At 39.3% G+C, this 21,713-nt stretch overlaps 1 protein-coding gene across 1 annotated transcript in view; it reads left to right on the top strand.

The window, feature by feature from the left end:
* PCNX2 (pecanex 2) overlaps positions 1-21,713 on the top strand; it is a 155,230-nt gene that overhangs the window by 103,902 nt on the left and 29,615 nt on the right. The window contains exons 24-25 of the mRNA XM_069852327.1: positions 10,227-10,285; positions 12,666-12,881. Coding sequence (XP_069708428.1) covers positions 10,227-10,285; positions 12,666-12,881 — 275 coding nt within the window. The remainder of the gene's footprint in view (positions 1-10,226; positions 10,286-12,665; positions 12,882-21,713) is intronic.

The raw sequence follows: 21,713 nt of genomic DNA, 5'->3' as shown, positions 1-21,713 counted from the left end.
GCACTTTAAAGCATAAAGTGTTTGTTCAAGTGCTGTTGTTTCATTCCCTGGGTTTGCCTTTTTTTCTTAAATACTTTGTCATGCTGCAGCCTGACTCCCTCCTCCTCCTCCCTTCCTCTTATCTTGTTTTGTATCTTGAATATGGCAATGAATGGAATAGAGTAGGAAGTTTACTTTCATTCCCCAGTGGGTCTAACCGCTGGATCATGTCGAGCAGCCTGTTTGCTGCTGCAGCTGTAACTTGTCCCTGCAAACAGCAAACTGCCACCAAGAACCTGGAGATTTCACTGCTGCTTTTCTCTCTCCTTCTTCTTGTTTCTGTTGTTCCTTGATCATCTGTTTCAGTATGTGCTTTGAAGGCTCTCAAATGATTTACCATGTGGTGTAACTGAGTTAGGCTTTCTAAAGAGGCTGTGATTAAATCGCCAGTTATCTCAGAATGAAATTACTAGATGCCTCTCTATGTTTGAGAATATGTTAGCAAGCCTTCCTTTTCTCCATCTTTTTTAAAATCTATCACTGTGTTATTATTCCAGCCACAGTGTTCTGGAAAATAGCCACCTGTAAGGTTAATGCAGCTGGGAATGAATGGTGAGAAAAACCTGCCCTGCCTCAGATCTTGTGCAGCTGGCATTTTTTTTTTCCCTACCGGTTCACTTAATCTGCCCATCATGGACAGCCTGCAGGTGGAATGAGAAGAGTTTCCCTGATGTAGACATAATTATGTTTGACCCCACATTATTCACATATGTGGGAAAAAGATTGTGAGATCTACCTGCTTGCTCCCTCCATTCTCCTCATAAAATAACCACCCTTCCACTTCCAAATGCTCATTTTTAACACACCCTAGTGCATCTGGTTTGTGTGTGAGCCTGCTTGTCTGTTACAACTGCTAAAACCCCTGATCTGAACACAAAACATCATTCAACCATAACCGTTCATGGGCCTTGTTTGGGAACTGCATATTCAGACATTTCAAGTTCTCCTTTTTTGGGCTGGATTTCTTTTTTCAGTCTTTTCTTGCTATGTTGTTTGATTTTTCACATATTTGTAGACCTCCATAGTGGTAATGTTTACAGAGGAAAAACTGCAGCAGATGTTTATAGTGAGTGCAGTAGTGCCTTGGACATTGATTTATAGTGAATACTTTAAAGGAAAGTCCATTAACGTCTGAAATCAACAACTATAGCATAACCTAAGCATAGGAGAAACTTTTTTTTGCCTGATCAACAGGAATTAGTGTTTGCCTTATTTCCTCAAGTGTAATTTCAGAAATGTTATGTTCTGACTATTGTCACTGCGTTTTCTCCTTACTCAGGTTTCAAACTTTTCAGAATACTTCCAGCAATCTGGCATGAAAGCCACATTGCAGCCATGAGTTCTACTGCTTATGCAATAATTTTAGTTTCTTCTGAACTGTTTCTCTGCTCATTTTTTTATTTCTCTCTGGCTGCTTCTATTTCTATACTGTTTTTTATGAACTGACCAGAAAGAAGCACTATATTCCAGTTGTACGACTTTACTCCAGATTGTTCTGAGGTTCTAGTTCCTTTGTTTTCTGCCATTACTCAGTTTTATGAATGCCCTTTGATGACCATGGCTCTTTTAAGAGGGGTCTTCACTGAGTTGGCCTCAGGGCTCCTCCAGGCTTTTATTGAATGATAAGTTAATTTATAACTCAGCAAAATAGTATAAATAAGTATTACCATGTAGATAAAATCAAAATGGGCACTTTTTAGTGCCTGGGACTTAGAAATCAAAACAAATAGGACCAGTGAATGAATGGTTTTTAGTATGAATTTTTGGTTGCTGCCTTCAAATCAGAAGGGCTGCCTGGTCCTTTTTGCAAAGCACATGGAATTTGTTGAGTTCTTTTCTGGAGATTTCAAATGGATTTAGATCCTTGAGCATCCAGCCTGGACTGGTACAGAGAGGTGCTTGGGTGCCCTAGGGTACAACATTATTGCTGACTGTAGTGGTACTCCCTAGCTGGCAGTGATGCAAAAGCTGAAATGTTAGCAAGTTGCTGCCATTTTCCCTCTATTCTTCCCTAATAACTGGTGGATTTCCCTATAAAGATGATTTTTTGGGGGGGGAAAATGCTACTCTGTTGAAACAATGAGTATATAACAGTCTGTGGGAAGTTGCACCCTGTTCTCCAGGTGCGTGTGCGGAATGGTGGCATTGAGGGTGGCAATAGAGAAAACCAAAATGTTTAAAGAACAAAGAACATCTTTGTCTGTACTTTAGCCTTTTTCTTCACAAGCCCTCCAAATTTACATGCTATTCCTTTGACTTACTCATCTGGCTGTCTTCCCAAGACCCCTTCCTTCTTCCTTCCTGCTGTAGTGCCTGTTTTCTATACATGTTCTCATTGCGCGCCACCAGTACTGTCCATGGACTTGTACCTGTAACACTTGACTGATGTAGGTGTCTCTAATCCCTTTCAGCAGGTGTGTAGGGCTTTGAGGAGTGACAAAGCCACAGTATTCAGGTGTGGGAGGTGTTGCTTCAGGTAAAGCCCCACGCCGCTAGAAATTGCATTCCCCTCAGCATCTTGAACTGTGATGTGCCCCAGAGCAAGTGACTCTGTGTGCACACACCCCTTGACCACCTGCTGTAGCGTGTAGCTCTCCTCTCCAGCCCAGCCCTCACCTCATCACTTGACTGGATGGGTGAGGAAACCCAGGTATCTTTAATCAAATAGATCTGGTATTAAAATAAGCGTTTTCTGAGTTGCCAGGAGTTTCACACTCAGGGGAGGCTATACAAAATTCAAAGTTGTATTTTAACTGTTTGGCAGTATCCCTTTAACTGGTAACATCTCTTCTTAAATTTTCCCCCTGGCAGTCAATAAAACAAATTGAGGCTAATTGAATAGGAGCCATATGTATGATAATTAATTGGGAGTGCATTCTGATTCAGTGCTCTGTAGTTCCCTGCCGAGTTAAAGATGCATTCACTACTCCAATTCACTGAATCATTCTAAGAGGGCAGAATAAAGACAGAAGGGAGGCATCAGAGGAGGAAGGCATGCTGAGGCCAGGCAGGAACACAAGCGGAGATCAAAACCATAAGTGGGATAAATGAAAAGGGAAGAGCAAAACCAAGAAAAGCCATGCATTGAAAAAATCTGAGAGGATAATGCCACAGACATTGATAAGCAGGAACTCAGGCCTATAGAGCAAAAGGAATCATGGGCATGATAGAAGAGGACTTTTAAAGATATTCGGCAGCAATAGGACATAAAAGAAAGATGACAATGGACTCATAAATCAGAAATAGGAAGCATGTAATGTTTTAAGGGCTTATGTGGCTATACAGCGGCACTAAAATTTTATGAGCTGTTTATCTAATGCTTAGCTTCCAAGTTATGTAAATCTAATGAGATCAAGTAAACTCATGAAATTCCTGTTATGTCGAGTATTGGAAACTTGTTGAAATGGATTGACTGAATTTCCATAAGAGTAAGGCTTCTCAGCAAGTGTTCATCCCATTCACTTAGATACTGTAGATCACCTCCTGATTTAGGCTTAACTGAATCAAACATTTAGGGGCAAGCTGAGGTTCAGGGCACTAAATTAAAAACTCTTAGTGAGAAAGATGCATACTCAAGCAACTTTTCTCAGGATGTGAATACAGGGGGAAAGCTGAGGTCAGAGAGATGTTCAGCAAGTGTAACTGTTCTAACTGAGGTGATATGCAAGTTGTGTACAGATAGCAGCAGGGAATAATTCATGCTACAGCCTGCTCAAGTACTGGTTGTCTCCTGATGTACAAGGGTATGTATGGGACCCAAATTGCCTCAAGGGTTGTAAAAACAAAATGTAGAGTATCTCTCTTGCTTCTCTCTGAGATAATGCAGAATTATGTCACCATTGCCACTGAGAATTGTCCCTGAAGCTTTGTGCTAGATTGGACTGGGTAAATACTGGACGAACGCTAAAGGACATTTTTTTTTTTAATCCTTTGACTGGCAGTGTTTGCTCTCAAAATAGCAGGCATTTTTTTCAGTCTTAAGAGTACTGTAAAGACTACCATGACTGCTCTCAACAGGCCTTGCAAAAAAAACAAAACCAAAAACCAAACCCAGAGGTATTATGTTACCCCTGTTTCAGATTGGATTTTCTATAATATTGCACGGTAGCAGTAAGATTTTTCTTGTTCTTCAATGCAGTATGGCTAATGCTGCTTTCACAGGTTTACGGCACTAGAAAGGCTTGGTTAGCTTCTGCTTTGCCTCCCTTTGTCTTTTGGTGAGAAATGTCTAAATGGAAAACCCTATAGTGAATTAAATTAGTATTTCTGATGTAGGCTTTTTTTGTAAGACATCATTCACCAGTCTTTGTCTTATTCTTATATTTCCTCATACTTTCTTGCCATCACTACCTACCAATTTTATGTTTAAGCAGTCTCCTTGAGTCTAAAAGTGACAATTAAAATATTTTAAGTGTGTGTTATTTTAATAATTCAGCATGTTATTTTAATGGTAAAGCATAGTAATGCTTTATCAGCAATAAGAATATTAAGAATGAATTCCGAAATGCCTTGCTGTCCTTTCCTTCTTTTACGATGTTTAAACAGTGTGCTGTGGGGACTAAAGGAGGTAAACATCTTGGCCTCATTTGCTGAAGCAGCTCCCAACGTTTGGTCTTTTTTTTTTTTTCTGTCTGATCTTGCTTTCTTTTTCTGGTGAAAATTTCACCAGGACATTGCTCATCACTTCCTTTCTACTCTCCAGTACCTTACGGTTTCTCAGGATTTGCCACTTCATCCAAGGGCCCATCAGCTGGTGCAGAGCCCAAGTGAATTAAGTAGTTCTGCAGAGCTCTGCCCAGAGTTGGGCACAGCATTGTACCTTACCTGTAATGTTTGTGTTAGCCCATTATGGGAAAACCAGAAAAAATAACACTCACTTCACTGTTTCAGATACATGGGTTTGTGTGTAATTAACACATTTACTTTAATTTAAAAGTACCTCTGTGAACTGCAGACAGAGGTATAGCTGTGATGCAGGGTCCTGTGCTAAGCCCCATCCTTCCAGAAGATATCAGGGACCCAGCCCTTTTTCACTGGCACAAGAGTGAACACAAGCATCTCTGTGCAGTGGGCATAATCCTTCCACTTGCAAGGCTTCTTTTATTGCTTAGTCACTATGTCTAGATATTTTATACTAATGGCCTTTTAAAAGAAAAAAGAGTGCTCAAACAGGGGGAAAGAAATTAATTAGCAAGGTAGACAAATAGGACAAAAGCGAGGATACTGATGACATTTTGATAAAGCATTATTGAATAATTTAATGTACACAGATGCATAAATGAGCTGGCTTACAAATAAGAGGTGAATTCCCCAGCTAAACCTTTGAATGTCAGAGCATTTAGGTAGGCTGTTTAAGCCATGTTTGGGCACTCAGGTTTCGATCTCAAAGTCACATCTCTCATTTGCATCCCTGTTGCTGTAGGAGCAGTAAAACCTCATCTTCAGTAAAAGCTTCAGAATATACCAAATAAACATGTTCTGCAGTATCTCAGCAAATGACCACAATTCTGATTCTTATGCCTACCTAAATTTAAAAAAAGGAAGAAAAAAACAACAGCAAAAAACACCTAACACCCCAGAACTTGCACAACCTGCCAAACAAACCACAAAAAAATCCCCACCATGAAATTTAAGAAGCTCTCAGAATAAATTACAGAAGCCTTTATAAGAAAGTAAAGAAACCCTTAGAACAGGGAACATTATTGATAATAAGATCTTCGTGTGTTCTGAAAGGACCCTTCAACAGCACTGTCTTTAAAACTGGAACTTTTTATGCCTTCGCCCTCCCCCAGTTTCCTAGTGTGCAATCAAAGCCACTTTTTACTATTGTTAGATGAAACATTGGAACTGTCAGGGAAGGAGGGAAGGAAGAAAGCATGAAAAATAAAAATCAGAGCATGTGATCAGGAAGGAGAAGTTGCTTTCATTTTTAAGGGATTTTTCTTTATTAACGTGAGTTAAACCTAAGGACTATCTTCTATGCAGCTGCCAAGAAATCCTGGGCATGGTTATGCATGAAGGTGCTGTCAGCCTTTGTTGTTAATTATCGCACTGAAATCATTCTGCCTTTTAGCTGAAATTGACTTAAAGCTATTTGGGCATCCTTACGCTTCAAGTTAGTACCATCTCTTTTGCCTCTGGTGTCCTTCAAATATTCATGGATGCCTGCCTATTCTGCCACCTCCTCATTCTCCCTCCTGCCTCATTGTCATAGCCTACTGCCACTACAACTGTGTTTTTAATACTAAGGCTTCCATTTATAGTGCCAGCAGTGTAAGACATTCACACAGAAATGTTGAGGGTTTTTTTTCCCAGACTCCTATGAATAATCATAGGGCTGCAGCATAGTAAAATTTCTCTTTGTTAGATTTGCCAGTTAGATGTCATGGAAAGATGGATGAAAATTCATTGGACACAGACAAAGAAAAACTTTGAATCTATCCTAGAAAGGCATCTCTTGCATCCCCAAGAGGGTAACTGCTTTTCTTTATTTTGTCCTCTTTCAAAGTAAAGATTTCCTTCAGAGTAGGAATCCTAGAAGTCTTGAATCTTTGCTTTAGGGCAGAACCCACCAGCAGCAAGGGAGGTAGAGCAGCTGCAATTTTACTTTCATCTTCTGGAAATAAGCACAGCAAGGATCTTTTTGGAGTTTTTTTTCCTTCCCCTCCTCAATTTGCCCAATTCTCACCATGTGCTGCTTGTTCCCCAGGCTGCCCAAACCCACCTTGGACTTTTTTGTACCTTTTTAAGGAAATCTGGAGGGTAAAGTGGTAGGAGAAAATCTTTCCTTCTTGAAAAATGAGGCAGTATTTTTGGACAAGGGAATTATTTGAAGTGCCTTCATCCCTTTTGCAAAGGGAAAGTAAATTTATAATGGCGTGAACTGTTCTATGCAAACCAGTGGGTTATCTTGTTGCCCATATAAATGCTGGATTAAAAGAGCATGAGACACATATTTCAGGAACTAAGTAGGATGCTGACTTTAAAATTGCTGAAGACTTAGCTGAAGACATTCAAACACCATCACTTGCTCTCTAGGGCAAATGCTGAAGGACTTGCACTGGTTTGCAATTCAGGAAGAAATTAAATTACTGAGCTAATTATCACCTTTGAGAGTGGTAACAACCAAATGCAAAGCAAAAGGCCACTAGAGGAAAGCCCAAATCACCTGCTGGTCCCAGTAGTTCACTTTGAGAGGTCCAACTTGACAGTGAAAAGCCCAGGAGTAAAGGCATCGCTGGCTCGGTTGTTAGGTACAGTGTATTATAGTTTGATGCTCTGCAAATTCCTATTGCCTTCAAGAAAGTACAAACATAGCTTTGGTACTAATAATTGTGGAAGACTTTTAAGGTCCAAGATGGGTTACCTGACTAAATTTATTCAACTGAACTAAATTTTAGGCATGAAGTTTGCTTCTGTCTGTATTACCTTTATTATTTACAAAAATGAAAACTTATGCTTCAAAATATCTTTATATAGATTTGAGTTTTTTTTTCTGGTAGTGTCTGAAAAGGTAAATTCTTTCTTGTCTCATGTCCTGATGCCCAGGTTTTAGCCGCTTCAGCAATCATTACTATGCTTGGAAAAGTTGCAAAGTAGTGAGGTTTTGTTATCTGAGAACACCATTCTGTTTCCTTCTCTTCTCCGCAGTCAGGCTGCATTATCTTTCTTGGAGCGTCCTGAAGGACTCCTCATTTTCCCTGATTGTTTCATGCATCTTTCTTTCAACGAAAAAAAAAAAAAGAGAAAGAAACGGGGCCAGAGCTGCATGCTGAGCAAAAGGATTTCTATTTATTATGGATTAGAATTTTTCTGAATTATTGCTTGATTTGTATGGATTTCAATATGTCTTAAGTTCAGAAATGCTTTATAGGGTGGTAAAAAATGTGGTAAAAAATTGGTGTAAAGAATAGTATTGACTTGTACCTTATACTGCCACACTGATTTCAGAGGGACTGAAATTTAATAAGGAGTCTCATAATCTTCAAACGTATGCATTTGGAAATCAGCAGCGTTTCTCTGCTGAGAATAGAAAATTGATTGAATTCCATAACGTAATCTATATGCTTAGTCTTGCATGTGTGGTAATTTCAAGTGGATGTATATCAGGGTAGAAGAATTCTAACAACCTTTTTGAAGTAAAATCATTCTTTATTTTCTGAACTGCTTAAAAAGCCCTCCGCCCCTCCTGCCCTGTTGCCAATTATATTGCATAGGAAATTAAAATTGCAGCTACAATAAGCTGAGCCAACCAGAGGCAGGAAGGTAAATAATACATCAAATAAAATGCTAATCTATGTAGATAATGTACTAATATTAATTACGAATAATTCTAATTAAGACTCATATTCTCTCCAACTGTATATCTTGCACAATAAAGAACATGCCTTTTTAAATGAAAGTTCACTTGTTGGTGCAGAGTGGAAGTAAAGCAATTCTGGTTTTCTATCTACTACGTGGAAGCCTATGTGCAATTTTTTCTGGGTTTTTTTGTGAGACAAAAAGGCTTTCTAACCTTAGGGACAGCTATAGCATCCTTCTCCCAGTTGGCTTCAGCATGACCTTACAGCTTCAGCTCAGAAATTTCCAGCCTGTTATATAACTTGTATATTAACACGCAAAATCCTGGAAGCCAATACTGCGATGAGGACATACAGACACCCAGAGAGTCTCTGCTGTGCTTCAAAGACAACATTAGCCTGGCTTTACACCATCCTTTTTTAGTGTTATTTAAGATGTTTGAAAGTCTCCCATCTAATTGAAATCCTCTTTGCTATGGTCTTCCTTGGGACGTGTCTCAGTTGTCATGTTTTCATAGTGAGTAGATAATTTGGGCTTTCCAAATTGACTGGCTAATCATCAGCCCATTCAAAATCTCCACTAAGCTCTGTGCTCCGTGCCTCGTTGGAGACAACCATGCCTCGTTGTCTCCCTTGGTTTCTGTACCAGGAGAGATGGTGCCTTGGCACATTTCCCTATGCTTGCAGGCTAGTGAAAAGGTGAGATTCTCACCATTGTCACATGTAACGTTATGCTGACTGTTTTTTTCTTTCCCTGTTTTTGATTTTAACCCCATTTTCCAAGGAATGATAGTATTTACATATATGATTGGTATGCCTTCTGCTAAGGCTAGTGGTTGAGGGCAAAACTTTTGAGACAGTATTCTTAATGAGGTGTCCTGGAATCCTAAAGCACCACTGCCAGAGCAGTATTTCAGGGAAATTTATATTTACTATAGCATTTCTGTTAGCCATGTTTTCACTTCTACCTTGAAGGCCAGGGAGATGGATGCTTGGGAGATACTTTGGACTTCTGATGCTGAATAGTCACCACAACAACCACTCTCTCCTGTTGGACGCATGCTTGCTCACAGTGTTACCCATCCCTTATTTTTAGCCTTTGTTAGTGTCTTTTGTTACAGGTAGAAATAAAAGCTCAATCCAATCTACCTTTTAGTTGCTTTCTGTTCTGTGACTATTTTCCCTGTGGTATTTATATTCCATGCTACAATGAAAATACTGAGTAGGGAATTTGTCATTCATAAGGGAGGCAGAGTTGCTGTCTGTATGGAATAAAATACTGTAATTTGCTCTTTTTCACATTATAGGAATGGCCAGAGACACTTCTGTTGCTGCTTAGCTAAATATGAAACTACATAAAGTGATTTCTTTGTTGTTTTTCCATAGATGTTATACATCCACAGAAATATTTTCATGCAAAGAAAATCCCTTGAGTCTGGCTGTTTCCCTTTAGGCTTAGAAAGGAAGAAAGACTGGTTTAATATTATTTCTATTCACTGATTTGGTGGCACGTGGCTGATTTGCTTCTGCAGCCAGTTCCATTATTTAAGGATATAGAGATGCATATTGTCACAGATGCTAAATTCTGAATGGACTCTGTCCACAGGAAAGAAAATGGGGAAAGAAGAGTTTGAGGAAAAGGAGAAGGAGATATAGACACTTTTGGTTTGTGTGCTAATAACCTACAATATCAATGCCAATACTGAACTGGAATAACTATATATGCCTACTTGGAATAAACTGATGAAGTGATGCAATTACAGTGTGAACTGCATAACGATATAAACACAGAACACAATGATACCTTAAAAAGAAAATAAAAATGTGTTTTGGGGAGAATCTTGTTTTTGAAAATGAATTGGCTGTACATCATGTCTTTCTTTCCAGCACTAAAAGATCGGACCATTCCAATACCAGACTGGCAATTCAGATCGAAAAGGATGCAGGTATGTCTTGGGAGTTTGGGTGTTTTGCTTGATTTGCAAAATGTGATGTGTTTACATGGTCAAGGCTCTGCCTGGGAAGCTAAAGAGAAGCAAAGGTTTTAAATGTTGTGTGAATAAATCGGAACGTTTTAAATATAGCAGAGCACCAGTTTAAGTCGGGTGACTTGGTAAGTAAATTCGCTCTCTGTCATGTGTAGCTGATCAGATTGTTGCTGGGCTGTGAATTGCGTGGTTAATCATAACATTGCTGTTTGTACTGAGTATGCAGCGAACACCCTGATCTAGGCTTGAAGGTCAGCGGTGGTGAGGAAAAGGCTTTGGAGGAAAGCAGCAGATTGACATTGCTCCTACTGCTGAGCAATTTGCTCAGACAGATATATCCATTTCCCTGGAGAGAAACCTTTTTGGAGAGGGAGTAAAGTGAAACTGGAAAATTTGCAGGAGGAGATAAAAGGACATAGGACAGATGATGGGCTTCTGCTCTGGATATTTATCTGTTAAATGAGCTCCAGTCCATGGCAATTTAAAGCGCCTGGCAAGTCAGTGGGTGTGTGTGGTACCTCAGCTGATGCTCTTCAGCACCTGGCAGGTCAGAGCCCTTCCCAGGGAAAATGGATACCACAATTTCATGCCAAATCCTGGTCCCATTGTGAAACTGAGGTTTCGTAGTTGGGTTCCTCTGCCTTAATATTCTGCAGCTGGTTCTATTTTAGCACTGAGGTGTTAGGGGCTTTTACTAAAGAGGTATAAATTTACATTGTATTTATTGTTATTACATCTTTATCCCTCCACCTTTTTATTGTTAGTAGCCTAAACTAGGCTACTTCAGTAGTTTAGGCTACTTCAGTAGCCTAAACATATCTTCAAGCAGAAATGCATGTAATCCAGAGTGTCCAAGAAAGCAAGTGAGGTATTAGCAGTTTGAGGCTTATATAGCACTCTTTCATTATTTATCATTTCAAGGCAGGGAGTTCAGATATTTCCTAAGGCCATCCTGTCATCTGATAGCAATAACCTTTTGCATTATTATAGATGCTAATAAGTTAGTTACGCTTTAAAACCCATAGCTCAAGCAAAACATTCCTTTTGTGTGTGTGCTTAAAAGATTAATATTGTGCTTCATTTAGATTTTGACCCAATATGCTCCAGAAGGTGCATAGTTGAGTCTATCTGTATGTGCATATGCAGTTGCATGTACCAGGGCTGAATATGTAATGGCCGTGGTGATGAAAAGCTGTGTAGTGACTCATCCATTCCTCCTCTTATATAGAGGAGCAATTTGTAGGGGAAGCTATAGCCTACCAACCTTGGCTTTTTTTCTCCATGTTAGATCTGCTCCCAAATATGCACATATATAAGCATGCATGTGTACCTGTACGTATGTATCCACATACATTCTCATATATACAAATACACCTGCAAGGTGTTGGTTTGTACATGTGTACCTATTCATGTACCAGCATTTAGAAAGGATTTAAAGATGCAACACTGGTAAAGTATAGAAAATAAAAGCCGTTCTCATGTCAAGCATATATATTATGCAAAAGACTGCAACCACAACACCGTGTTGGATTATGTGGCACTGTTAGCATCATTTATGAAATATTCACTCCCTTTCACCTTCACAAAATGCTTTACTTAAATCCAGTTATGCCATAGGCCTTTATGGGATGACACGTTTAGACTGTAGTGAGGTGTTATTTACCTGGGCAGTCGGTCCAACTGATGTGTGATTGGACAGCTGAGACTGTTTTTAAAGAACTGGCAGCGATTCTAGTGGTAAATGAACCTTGTTTAATTCTTTCTTAGTATACTAAGTGCATTCTTTTAACGTATCTATCCTCATATTATGGACTCACAAGTACTTCATGAACAAAGCCTTGAAAAATTCCTGGAGGACTAAAAGAAATAAATTTCAACAAAATTACTGGAAGCTGTATGACCAAATTCTTTAAAATCTCAGCAATAATGTTCAGATTTAAGTTTATGCAATGAAATAATCACAATTTCTGGTTTCTTATAATAATGAACAATACGTAGACGTTAACTTAGCATTGCAGAGACTTGCAATGGAGCCAAAAAAATCCTTACTGTCATAAAACACAACGGAGGTGATTTGGTTCAGTCTGAAGTAGATTTTTTCACTAATTTGATGTTCTATTTACAGTATTGTTCGTATTAAATAAAAGCATCAGACTTTGATTCTCTGAAGGTTTAAATCTACCTAGGAAATGCAGTTTGTGTAGAATATCAAGAAGTTACTATCCAGCTAAAGGAAGAGACTTTATGCAGAAATAAAAAAGAATGTAGGATTTTATGCAGAATGCCTTAGTGTATTATAAGTTTTATTTTTTACAAATATATGCTGCTCTGGTTGTAGGAAATGATGACAATAATCTCAACTCCATTTTTTATGAGCATTTGACAAGATCTCTGCAGGAGTCTCTTTGTGGTGATTTGATTCTGGGCCGCTGGGGAAACTACAACGCAGGAGACTGTTTTATTCTGGCATCAGATTATTTAAATGCCTTTGTGCACTTGATCGAAATTGGAAATGGCCTTGTCACCTTTCAGCTCAGAGGACTGGAATTTCGAGGTAAGAATCCCTGAAAATTTAAATAACAGCAAAACTAGCAACAAAATCTACCTGGCTTTCATAAACTATCACAACTCTGTAACAGGGTATGGAATTTAAGAACTTTTGTATTCTTCCTTTTTACAGGTATTTGTCTGTCTAAAGGCTCTGTGATTCTTTATATCATTATTTGAATGACAATGTTTGAAACATAAATGTTATGAAATTCAGAATCATGTCTGGGGATATCATAGGATTTTCAGAAAGAAGGCATATAGGGTTATTTTCTTGGTTCAGAGATCTTCTAGGTTATGCTTATTTCCGCTTTCAGATTATTTGTTCCCCTCTATAACCATGAAACCTAAAGTTGTTCTTAAAAATGTTCAGCCCCCATAACTGGTTTTTGAAGAAATGCCACATATCAAAAGACACACACCCCGTCCCGTGCCCCCGCCACTGGAAAATATGTTGTGTTGGATCATGAAAGATGCCAGTGCTTTGATGGTCTCTGTCACAGTGGAACAGGAGAGGGGAAATAAGTGGATCAGGGCTTCATATTTCAATTATTTATGAAATGCAGACCTCAGATGAGGAAGGGACCTCACTTTCCTCCTGTTCAGTATGTTCCTCTGTCATGGCATACCTCTTTCAGGAATGGCAATTGCATCCACTTCCTCCGTGGTGTGGCTTCTATGAGGCCAGTTGCTTGTAGTATTACACTTCTGTCCTTTTGTCTGGTGTTATCCCTAAAGTAGGAAGAAAAATGAAGGTAAAACCACAGATTTTTTTAAACAGCTCTTAAAGTTTGCTGATGCTGCATCTTGGCTGCCTATGTTTGCTTCTTGGGTTTGTAACCTTTTAAAGATACCACTTTGCAATCGCAGATGATAGGAGTTCTGAAATCCCAGAATAAAGAGCTTTCCAGGCACAAGGGCTGAGCATCTAATGGGCAACCTGTAGAGGAGTGTACATTCAAGACAACTTTTCATCCAGGTTGCGTATGAGAAAATACGAGACAAACTGGCTCTTTGAACACAGGTGTGGGAGGATTAGACCAGGAACTAACATGTGTGGGCTCAAGTCTTGACTCTGTGACAGATTCCCTGTAGGATGTTGAACAGGTTGTGGTAAATGCTTGATGTTCACTTTTTTCTTGTATGATGGGGATGAAGATAACACTCCTGTATCTTAAGAAAATTTATGTAGAAAACAGTAAATACTTGGAACAGCTTGGTGTTGTAGTACCTGAAGAGTTATCTATTCAGTACAAAGCCAAATCATAGGAAAAAGCAACTGCAAAGGAAGAGAAAGGATTTGTTAATCAGCCTTATGGTTTCTTGTTGTTTGCGATCTGTGGTTCTGTGGCTTTCTTCAACTTCAAAAACATCTGTGCAAGTATTACCTTCTTGTATGCCCACTAGCTAAGCAGTGGTACTGCTCTGTCAGAGGTAGGTACTGAGGTTAACTACCCCATAGAGTCTAGTGGTGAAAGGCTTTTTTTGGGTGGATTTGGAATTTACTGTTACTTTTTTTCAAATCCAGGCCAGACAAATGCAAATTTATGTTGTTCTGCAAGAAGGGTTAAATACTGTGGCAGTTCAAGTTTCTTCATTAGTTCAAATCTCTGGTTTCACAGGCTGGTAAATCTTTAGGATAATTGCCTTTCTACTAAGACAGTTTTAATCAGCCTGTCATTTTTGCTTCCTCTTAGGTTGCTCATAATTGTAACTCTTTATGGAAAATCTGTGAGGTCAAAAATAGTTCATTCATTTCTGCAGATCTGAAAAGTGACTTTCTGGAGGGTCATATGTGTGTTAGAGAAGAGACATATCTTGACATTTTGTTCAGATTTGTTGGAATTTTGAGTAAGCAGGACCATGTACATTTCTATTAACTTGCATTCTAGTTTCAGAAAACTATCCTTGCTGATGATCCTTTTGTGTTAAAATAATTCACTGTAGGATTTGAAACAAACAGGAGAAAGAAATCTCACTTTCATGCTTAAATTACATGAGTCTTGTGAGTGGATTTTTTCCTTTTATGCAGTTGCTGCCTAATGCTGAGTCCCTCACCATCATCACCATCCCTAGGCAGTTGAAGAAAAGTAAATCTCAGAAACAGAGATGAAAAAAATATGAGAGGATCCTCAAACCACATGCTAGCTAGATAAAAAGATCAAGGGCCTAGCAGAGGGGCTTAATGAACGGGAATTTCAATGGTGAGCAACTGGATAGTTTTGTTGCAAAATTTGGGAAGACTGCTTGACTTTGAGCCAGGATGGTTCATTACCAGGCGAGTGCCATTTTACATTTGTATCTGAGAGCAAAGCCCCACAATTGCAGTGTTCCACCTGTCAATACACATCTGTATTTCCTAAAATCACAGTTTAAGTAACTCAGTGGGTCTGAAAATTGACCATTCTTTGCAGATTGCCTAACACTGTTCAGTGTTAGTACAGTAGCTAGTTCTCTTTATGAATAGATTCAGGATGTCTGCTCTTTGCCACAGCTGGAGCTAGACCCACAGCCTCTTGTGTTTCATGAGTTGCCATTTAGAGCCAGCTGAGTTCTCGTCAGGAATATCACCTTTCTCAGTCTGTTTCGCATTCCCCAGGAGGAGGCTGGCAGCCTGAAAGCACCGAAGTGTTTAGAAGACCTGGACCAAGAGGGCGGAGCAAACCGTGAACTGGGGCAGCACATACAAGTTACTGGAAGAGGAAGAAAGGAGTGGGGAAATGGGAATCTCACCTAGATTATCTCATGTTCAGTACAAATCCAGTCCTCTATTCCTCCTCACCCTGAGTATCACTGTGGGGAGAGGCTCTCCAGTACTAGAAGGAGAGGAAGAGATTGGAGATGGGAGGGAAGTGGACTCCCCCTGTTTTCCTCTCTGAACCCACTGGATGATGCTATTCCAAAAATAAGAAAATATGTCTAGTTAGTTTGTGTCTTCACGGACATGCTGTAAAAGGTTTCTCCAGCTCTCAGAATCATTTCTCCACGTAGAGGAGATGTTATGGGAAGAGAAAGCAGGAGTGTGCAAGTATTGCTATTATGTTGTTTGGGCTGGAACAAATAAGACATGTCAAATTGAATAAAGGAACATACATGAGGAAAGAGCAGCTGAAACACATAGCATTTGACATGCCACGTGAAAGTTGAATCTCACTGGATCACACAGAATGAGTGCCAGAGAAACCACGTGAATTACAAGGCTGCTCAAGTATGCCAGTCACTGAGGCTCTGAGTCTGAGTAAAAGAAGCCAGAAGGACTGACATGAAGGTGGAAGGCAATGGAGCCAAGGGCTGTCCCAGGGAAGCTCTGTGAAACTGAGACTGAGCTGAAACTCTTCCTTGGAAAGTTTCCTTTGCTCCTTCTACTGAGCAGGATTACAGGCTGCCCCCAAGCAGCACCAAAAGCCATTTCCTGCATAGACTAGGCATGTTCTTCCTTATTTCAAATCTTGGAAGTGGCAGGAGTAGGGCATAACTGGGTACAGTAGGATTTTTTTCTGCATAAATGGGAAGAGTGTGTATGCAACTGCTGTGGAAGAGCCTGGTTGTTAACAAGGTCAACAAGGACTTGTTAAGCACTAAGTTCATTTCCTATGCTTTGGGCATTTTACATTCCTATTTTTAGTTGTCTGATCATGCACTGTTTTTCATACAGGACCTTGATTCTTTTCATTGTACAGAATGGTTTCCCACAAAGAGGAACAAAAAGGGCTAGAGGAGGAACTTGAAATCTGTAATTTCTGAGTCTTGGCTGCTTGACTTCAGTTTCAAGCAAGTAATTTTAATTAAGGGCCTTAAAAATCTGCTGTTCCTTAAATAGTAAGTCTATGTTTGCTTTGGAAGTGTGTGAATCTCAACAATGTTCTCTGTATCTGTGACTGTTTTCTGTTTATGAGTAAACCAAAAGCAATATTTGCATTTTGGAGCTCTCATTGTGGTAGCTGAAAAACTGTGCTGGCAATATTGCCACAGCAGTGCCCAAAGAAGACATCATAGACTTTTCTGAATTTAAGTGTACTGGGGGCAGGAGATACTGCCTTCCCATTTTGCAGTCCAACTTGTTTGAGAGCTGCCGTTATAAATGACTGATCCAGACACCTTTCTAATTGTATGTAACAGAAGAATTTGGCTCAGCTTTTAAATGAAAAGACACAACCAACCCTCTGCAGGCAGGGTGAGAAGGTACAGCCTGCGCAAACAGAAAGAAGAGAGTAAGCAAAGCTGGGATTAATCTCATCCATCTTTTTTGTTCTTTAAATCAAGAACCTTATATGAATTAGTTCTTCTCTCTCCCTTTCTTTGGATAGATAGGGGATGTGCTTCCATCGTATCACTCGTCCTGTGTGTAAGGCAGGGGGTAGCCTCAATACCTGTAGGGATTGAGAGGAGACACCCACCTCCTCCTTTACCTAAAACGAAGAGAGGGTAGTAATGAGCTCAGGCTAGGTGAAAACTTACAGAGAGCTGCAGGTTGGTGTAGGGGAATTAATCCCTTCAATAACTCTACTGTCTGTGTTAGACCACAGTGGTATGCTAAAAGTAGCCTACCAGAAGAAATGCATAATGTATCATTTAATTGGAAAGGGAGAAACAGGGAAAACCCACAATCAAGGAACATACAGAAAGAATGTCAAAATATCTAGCTCCCACGAGTTCCCTGTAGAGAAATGGAGACTTGAAATATTTTCCTGTTTAGTCTGTGCCTCTACATGATGTCTTTTGGAGAATATCCAGTTAGGTGTTACGTGTTCAGAAGTTACTTATGGATGGTGATGCTTGAATCTTGAGGAGCTGTGTTCTAACTTATGCCCGGCATTCTTCCACCATATAATTCTAAGTCTGCAGTGATTTTTTGTTACTGCATGTTGCATGTGCAATATTCATGCTTCACTTGGAACTTCGTTAGATGAATCAAGGAAAAAAAACACAGAGCAGACACATGTAGTTGTATGCAGCGGAAGGCAGCTGTGACTTCAGGATGGGATTGCCTGTGGGACTTTCTCTGTGCTAGTTGGCTTATTTCCTATGCAAAATGGTGTGTGGACACAGCCACTTTAGAGTATAAGCTTTAGGCACAGTAGTGATGTCAAAGAAATAAGGACAATTCCTTATTTCTGCAGTGTATGCTGTATATTTTTATTACAGTAGCAAGTACATTACCAGTGTCAGAAGCCTCTGTGGCACTAGCAAAAATCATTATTTGAAGAGTGGTTGCAACTTTCACATTTTGCTTCTACAAATCTCTTCTTACTGTTGGGCAATAAAAGTGCCCACCTTCATGTCTTTCATGAGACCATGCTTGAGGAATGCTCAGCGTATGCATCAGACCATCAAAAGAAGCTGATAAGTTACAAGCAGTTCAGAGAATAGCAGCCATTTTTTAACACATCTCTTTGGAAAGAAGGCTAAAAGCCAAAAGTATTTTTTTGAGGTAAAGAACAGAGACACCATGCTCAGAAATACTAGAGGCATGAACAGAAAGGATGCAAAGGGGTTTCTTTAATTGTGGTGATTTAATTAGGAAGAATGGCAAGAAACAGGGAAGAAGATACTTTATGTTGAATGCAGGAAATCTGTGATGTACAAGCCTTTCTAGGTATACAGTGATGCCCCAACAGTTGAAGCAATCCATGAATTACAAATAGGCTTAAAATAGTTTCTGAAACTCAGAGTAGAATAAATATTTGATTTCTTTTTTCTCATTCCTCCCTTCCATAATTTTATATGTATTTGTGGGTGCACTGGAGAGGACTTCTGGAAGGAAAGAGAATTTTAGAAGGAAAATGTTATTAGATTCACTGCAGCCTTTATATTGAGAAAATGCCTTTGCCAGAAGCAAAACGTTGCATCTTGCATTGCACTCCAAAAGAGGTGACATGAGATCTTTGGTAGCTGCAAGTTTAACAACCAACATCCCTAGAGAATGCTTTCTTCCACCTGGGCCCCATAATGTGTCTCTGTGGACCAAGAAAAGGAAAGGTTTCTGAGGAGAGGGGATGCATGTTATTAAAGCAACTGATCTGGTTTGAAAACCAGAATATTTTTTAGGTATGCAAGCACCTGAAGCAGCTGAAAACGAAACCACACTTTTATAACTAACAGCTTTGATGTCTGAGGAATTGATATTGGTTTTTCAGTCCTAAAATTTTTCTTTGAAACAACCTGACACTATCAGAGGCTATAAATTGCTGTTCTTAATCCAAATTCCACACGGAGAAGATCACGAAGGAGCCAAAACAGTTGCTGGTTTCCAGAATCTGTCTGGTTCTGGGTTTCATGAGTTTCCATTTGGGATCTCAGTTTACTCCTTTTTGAAGCAATTGTTTTTCTGTGTTTCTAGAACTGTACCTGATCCTTGGTTTTAAATGGCTGTAATTATGCGATTTCTGTTTTTTCTGGGTCATAACTTGCTGCTTATTGAGCTGCTAACCTGAGCAGAAATGAAATGTGCCAGGAAAGCTCCAGAAGGAGCCTTATCCATCAGAAATTGGGTATATTCAGATTTGAAGCAGAGCTGATATTTCCATTGTGATGCATTTATTTGTACAATATTCACATGTGTGATTTTGCCAAACAAATGGTGAGCAACCAGGCATTTTTGTGGAGTCATCAGTGAAGAGAGCTCTGTAAGTCATACAGAAGGAGTTACCCTGGGCATCAGTCCATCTTCATGGCTCCCATCTCCATATCCAGCTCCATCTCTCAGACTTAACACCTAGTTCAATCCCCTAGTCCAACACTAGTTGTTGGGGTCACAGAGTTTAAAGCTTGAAGTTCCTAGTGCAGGAGAGTGATCTATAATCTTAATATCTGTGGCGCGGAGATAGTGCATGAGCCCTGTGAGCCCTTTCTATGTACGTTTGCACCCTAGCTGCTTATTATATGTCAGCAATCCTTGGTGCCAAGCTATTGTTACCTTCAATAAGGTAATAATTACTCCCCATTCTGGATACATTTTTAAGTGGAAGTGTTCTATGGAAATTAAAACTGCTTCTGGAAGTATGTGGTTGTGTTACAGGATTTTCTTTCTGTTCCTTCAGGAACTGAAAAAGGCTTTTCTTTTCAAAATTAAATTCAAAAGCACACTTTGATTTCAGCCTTTAATTCTAGACGGGTGGGTGGTCATTAATTTAGGTGTATTTTAAGTATCCACTTGACGTGAGATTACAATCTTCAGTTTCAATTTTCATATTCCCATTAAGGTCAGATCACTCTTGGCAAAGCACAAGTCAGTCAGGAAAATAGAAAGAGCTCCAAGTTCTCCCTCTGGTTTTCTCCTGAGCTCACATAGATTGACCTTGCTTTGTTCAGCTGACACATGGTTTTGCATTGATGGACTTTTGGCAACCATCCAATGTTAGATATCTTAGAAATAAATCAGTCTCATCAGTACTAGCAAGGGTCACGGTGAATGACTAAGGCCGAGTGAAGGAGAGCTTACTTTCTACTGCAGAAAAAAATGTTAAAAAAAAAAGTTTTCCCTCCGATTTCAAAATTAATAATTACCAGCAAAAACATTTTCCTGTATTTCAATATTTAATGATACCACATTTAATACTGCAGAACTGAAGTGAATGCTCTGCTCTCTGTTCCTTGTTTTTGTGACTAATTCTCTGAGTTAGTTGCCTCAACTTGATAATTTTTTGAGAAGCAATATAAAAATTGTCATTTTAATCATCAGCATATAACATATACACAAGGGTCATCCTTCTGTAAAAATGCACATAAACGCTTAACTTCATTTACTGTGATTTGTCCCTTTTCGCTCGATGCGTAAAGCTGAGCCCATTGTCTTAGTCTTTGTAGTATAAGTGTTTAGAGTAATGAACCAAAAAGTATTGATGTAGACTCTGGTAAAGTGAAATTTCTCAGTAATGTGCAAACCTGTAGCATTGAAGCCAGCCAGTGCATTATGGATTAAAGTAAGGCTCAGTTAAAGATGAGAGAGAATTACTGGCAGTCTTTCTAGAAGTGATTGCAAGAATAGGGCAGGGGGGCATGAGGGGGACCGACATGTACTTGAGCATCAAGCCTGTACTTTGTCTTTGCAAACGTGAGACCTTTTACTAGATATCATTTTCAAATAATAATCAGCAGCATGATGATAGGAATGAGGATTTGGTGTTTTGTCAGAGCAATGGCCATGGCTCAGGTTACACCTTTAAACTTATCAGGGATATCCCAGAGGCTCTGCAAGCAGTCGAGACACCACATCCCCAGTGACATTGTACCCAAGTCCATCAAACAACTTTTGTTAAGCAAATGCATGTTTGCCAGATGTTGCCAGAGCACAACCCTGATTTCAGTCTTTGGAATAAATCTGAAAAATGACCACATGAACTCCTTTGGTTGCTTCCCAGAACTTTTGTAATAACACAGTATCAGTTAAAATGTCTTAGTCCCCAAATTAAATGTTGATTGCATCCACTGCAGTATAATTTTAACTTTAGTTGATTAAAATTACCTAGAAAAGATTACTTGGAGACATTTTTACCTGTCAGATTAGGTGAGAATTCAAATAATTGTTCTGGCATCTTCTTCTGTTTGTTATGCATGCAATGACAGCTTCCCTCAAACACTGAGGGTCTTTAATTCCCCTATAATTGGCCTTGCCTCTTTAGTCCCTATATTTTACAAAATACATGTCTACAGTAATAATATTTTGTATTTATTAATAGAGATAATACAGAAAGCACATAGAAACAGCCAGCATTCCATAGGAATGAAATGTGATATTTCCATACCAGAAGAAAAAATTATTTAAGAATAGAGTTGCACAGGCTAAGCAAAACAATCTTTAATTCCGTTACTTGTAAGAGGATCTGTGGCAGTTGGCTAT

The sequence above is a fragment of the Phaenicophaeus curvirostris genome, chromosome 2 (assembly GCF_032191515.1).
Source record: "Phaenicophaeus curvirostris isolate KB17595 chromosome 2, BPBGC_Pcur_1.0, whole genome shotgun sequence".
Taxonomy (NCBI): Eukaryota; Metazoa; Chordata; class Aves; order Cuculiformes; family Cuculidae; genus Phaenicophaeus; species Phaenicophaeus curvirostris.
The sequence above is the reverse complement of the archived record's forward strand: the minus strand, read 5'-3'. Positions and strand labels throughout refer to the sequence as shown.